At 35.0% G+C, this 4,145-nt stretch overlaps 2 protein-coding genes across 3 annotated transcripts in view; both read left to right on the top strand.

Moving 5' to 3' along the window:
- The window catches only part of LOC102581308 (histidine decarboxylase-like), a 3,250-nt gene extending 2,475 nt beyond the window's left edge, over positions 1 to 775 (top strand). For both annotated transcript variants that reach the window (XM_015305582.1, XM_006367629.2), the window contains exon 5: positions 21 to 775. In XM_015305582.1, coding sequence (XP_015161068.1) covers positions 21 to 599 — 579 coding nt within the window. In that variant the 3' untranslated portion in view covers positions 600 to 775. The remainder of the gene's footprint in view (positions 1 to 20) is intronic.
- Positions 776 to 3,078: 2,303 nt separating this feature from the next.
- LOC107057741 (2-isopropylmalate synthase A-like) overlaps positions 3,079 to 4,145 on the top strand; it is an 11,475-nt gene continuing 10,408 nt past the window's right edge. Inside the window, exon 1 of the mRNA XM_015305581.1 lies at positions 3,079 to 3,086. Within this exon, the coding sequence (XP_015161067.1) occupies positions 3,079 to 3,086 (8 nt within the window). The remainder of the gene's footprint in view (positions 3,087 to 4,145) is intronic.

Genomic DNA, 4,145 nt, shown 5'->3' with positions numbered 1-4,145 from the left:
ATTCAATTAATTGAAAACAGGTGATTAGCTTTAAGAAGCCAATTGGGAGTGTCACAATTTCAGGTCACAAGTTCTTAGGATGTCCAATTCCTTGTGGAGTTCAAATAACAAGAAAAAGTCACATCGCTTATCTCTCAAGAAATGTGGAATACATTGCTTCTATGGATGCCACAATTTCTGGAAGTCGAAATGGTTTAACTCCAATTTTGTTGTGGTATAGTTTAAGCTCAAAAAATCAAATTGGGATACAACAAGATGTTAAGAGATGCCTCTACAATGCTAGATATTTGAAAGATCGTCTTCAACAAGCAAATATCAGTGTCATGCTTAATGAGTTGAGCACTATAGTTGTACTTGAGAGGCCTCTTGATCATGAATTTACTCGTCATTGGCAACTCTCTTGCGTGAGGGATATTGCACATGTTATTGTTATGCCAAGTATCACAAGAGAAACATTAGACGATTTCTTCATTGATTTGGTGCAAAAAAGAAAAATGTGGTACCAAGATGGAAGCGTTAAGCCTCCTTGTGTTGCAGATGATATTGGTGCTCAAAATTGTGCATGCGCTCTTCATAATGGTCAGTATATATTCCTTTAAGGAAACGAACACCCTATCATGATCTAGACGATGAAATCTCAACATGAATTTGCTACAATTGGATGGAATTGTAGGTTCTTTTCATGTTCTTGTTGTATCTTTTTTTTTTTTTTTTTTGTCTATGCTGGTTACATTGTGATTTGAAACTAGTTAAGTTGGTTGTATGACGTCCATATGTAGATTGTCTAATCAATCAATAAATAAATTACGGACTTCATGTTAAGTTGTGTTGCTTTTAGGTAATACTCCCTCCGTTGGTCTAGTTTAACTTGACATGAAACTTAAGAAAATAAAGAAGACAACAACTATGGAAATGCATCACTGTCTATGGAGGATTATGAAAGCAAACACAAAAACTATGGTGATATTGTTGCCTTCAATCAGAACCTTAGTAATGAGCAATATTACAATCAATTGGTTCACATGATCAAACAAATGTGGATGGAAGAGGCAACAAACACAAGTGGAGGACTTATAATTAATGTAAATCAATGACTGGTACAATCTTAAAACATATTTGCTCATGTTTTTCTGTTTTACATCTTACTACTTAAACAATAGATTCAGGTGCATCCTAACATGTGTCACAATTCAAGCTCTTTCACTTCAAATGGAGGACATATTTTTTTTTTCTATTTTAAATCCTACTACTTAAATAATAAATTTTTATATATATAAAAAGTGTTAAATTTAACTGTAGACCTCACACAGCTAACAAAATTCATCATTATTGTCTTGTTTGTAACTCTAAAGGCAAACTCCAGGAAATCCAACATCATTCTCTCTACTTTCTCTATCAAAATTTACTATTTTCTCTTACTTAAACCAGAAATGGGTATTAGGTCAATGCAATAATAATTTAGGAAAGAGATTATAGTAAAATTTGTTAGAGAAAGTAGAGAAAATGGTGTTAGGTTTTATGGAGTTCTTTCTTTGGAGCTAACAAAGAAGACAACAATGGTGAATTTTGTTAGTCACGTAGGGTCAATAGTTACATTTAAGTTATCTTTTATAAACATGTTAGGTTTAGGGTAAAACACCAAAATGAACACCTTTTGGTATACATTAAGGACCATTACAAACAAGTGAAATATATTAAAGATTGAAATGAACACCTTTGTTATACAATAAGGATCATTTCAATCAACTAAAATATATTAAGGACCAAAATAAAGCATTACACATACATTAAGGATCATTTTGGTTATTTTCTCTTCTCTTAAATATCACTATTATCATAACAAAATGTAAACTTGGATTGTTGAAACTGAACAAATGTAGTTTTCAAGGGCAGTAGCGGGGATACCTATATATTAGGATGTGGTTCAATCGATTCCCTTCGTTGAAAAGTGATAATATTGTGATGTCCAAGCTTAAGATAAGAAGTCACACATCGACAAACCATAGGAGAGATATTGGGTATATTTATAAGTAGGTCTTACAAATTAGTGACGCGTTTTAAAGTCGTGCAGGCCTAGGCCTAAAACGCGCAATATCACTAGCCGGCAAGTCAATTACAAAAGGTATCAAAGTCACTCATGTGTCATCCTTATCAATGTGAACCAGACTGCAACTGAGTTGAGCCAAATCCCGATAAGGTAGGGCAAACCTCAGTACTGAGTCTAGGCAAATCCCATGAGGTGGGGAAAATCTTAGCGATGACGTTGAGTCCATAGAGGAGGTGTATATGATACCCCGTCTTTAGATTAGAAGTCTCACATAGACAAAACACAGGATATATGTTGGGTATATAAGTAAGGAGGTCTTACCAACTAGTGATGCGTTTTAAAGTCGTGCGAGCCTAGGTCCAAAGCGGACAATATCACTAGCGAGCTAGGCCTTTACAAATGGTACCAGAATCACTCATGTGTCATCCTTAACTATGTGGGCCATATTTCAACTGAGTTTAGGCAAATCTCAGTAGGGCAAACCAAACCTCAGTGTTGAGTCTAGGTAACTCTCATTCGGCTGGGCAAACCTCATGTCACGACCCGAGTCTACACCCCGGACGTGGCCGAAACTCAAGAACCACTGTTGGTTCCCAAGCGAACCCTCATCCTAGCTGACTACAAGCGGAACACTAACTTAAGCATACAAAAGCTTAAAACTGAAATAAAAGTTCATAAAACTTAAATACAAACTTTAAGTCCAAAGAAAACTCTATATAACAAAATATATATACAACTCGCCATAAAAAGGCAACTTTAGTCTTTAAAACATTTAATAACAATAAATGAATAATATTGAATGATACAGATTTCTCAACTATACTGACTATCTATGAAACCTAGAACTGATAAAGATGGAACTAGGGACAAGACCCACGACATCCTAACAGCTGATATAACTGAAAGGTAAATAAAATCCTCTGGAAGTAAGGAAGCTCACCATAGCTAACTAAAACTCTCAAATGTATCAACGAATCTCATGTTGATGATCTTGAATACCTGTGTCTGCATCATGAAAAGATACAGACTAAATGGCTCAGTACGTGGAATGTACGAGCATGTAAGAGGAATTCTAAAGCATAAATATAAGTTTGATAAAAAGGAAACATACTTACCTCTTCTCAAACTTACTCAACTCAAGGAATACTCAAGGATACTCAAAACTACTCAAACTTACTGAACTTGGAAGTATTCAAGGATATATAAGTTACTCAACTCAGAGATTAGATACTCAACTCAAGGATATGATATTCGACTCAAAGATATGATATTCGACTCTGGATACTCAACTTTGAATACTCAACTCAATATGACTGAACTAATTTCAATATAAAGCAATTTAAAACAAGTGCAATATAAATAAACAAACTGTTTAAAAACATGCTGTCAACTAAGAGCTATTGTGATGATACAACGATCTTCCTCACGCTGTCAGCGCATCCTATACCTTGTTACAGGTATAGGACCTGAACTACTAAGTGGATTGAGTTTCTCTAACCGACAACCATCACTTAAGAGATATAGTGATGATACAACACTTTACCTCACGCTGCCAAGGACCATGCTAAACCTTGCCATCAGTATAGGACCTTCACTTAACTTAGTGGATCCACTAGCTTAACTTATGTGCTAAATCTAAAAAGTATGACCTGTTAAATCCCATGTTGGCCACATGGTTCTTATGGAGATTTGAGTTAATATGAATTCGCGTCCCCAATTCGATGCTCAATACTACTCTGTCACGACCCTTTTCTCTCTTGCTTTATTGTGAAAGCATTTACTCTTTAACTGAAAACTAGCCCAAAGTCTCTTTACTGAAACACTAGCTCCAAGGCTTTTTTGAAAATCTCAGTTTTCCGTTCTTATTTAAATGTGAAAACATTTATAAACTCTTTGGGAATACTTAGTCCCCATATACCGGAAGACTTTCTAGACTTTATACATGATGTCTCATGGTTATCTAATACTTTAGAGTACAAATTCGGGACTAATCCCATACACAACTTAAACAATACTTAAAAAGACATAAAATAACATATGGGGTATTGTCCTCGAATATATGAGGACTCACCAAGTCTTCATCTTCAACACTTAGAAA

Source organism: Solanum tuberosum, unplaced genomic scaffold (genome assembly GCF_000226075.1).
Source record: "Solanum tuberosum cultivar DM 1-3 516 R44 unplaced genomic scaffold, SolTub_3.0 scf00865, whole genome shotgun sequence".
Classification (NCBI taxonomy): domain Eukaryota; kingdom Viridiplantae; phylum Streptophyta; class Magnoliopsida; order Solanales; family Solanaceae; genus Solanum; species Solanum tuberosum.
This window is presented reverse-complemented; position numbering and strand designations above follow the sequence as displayed.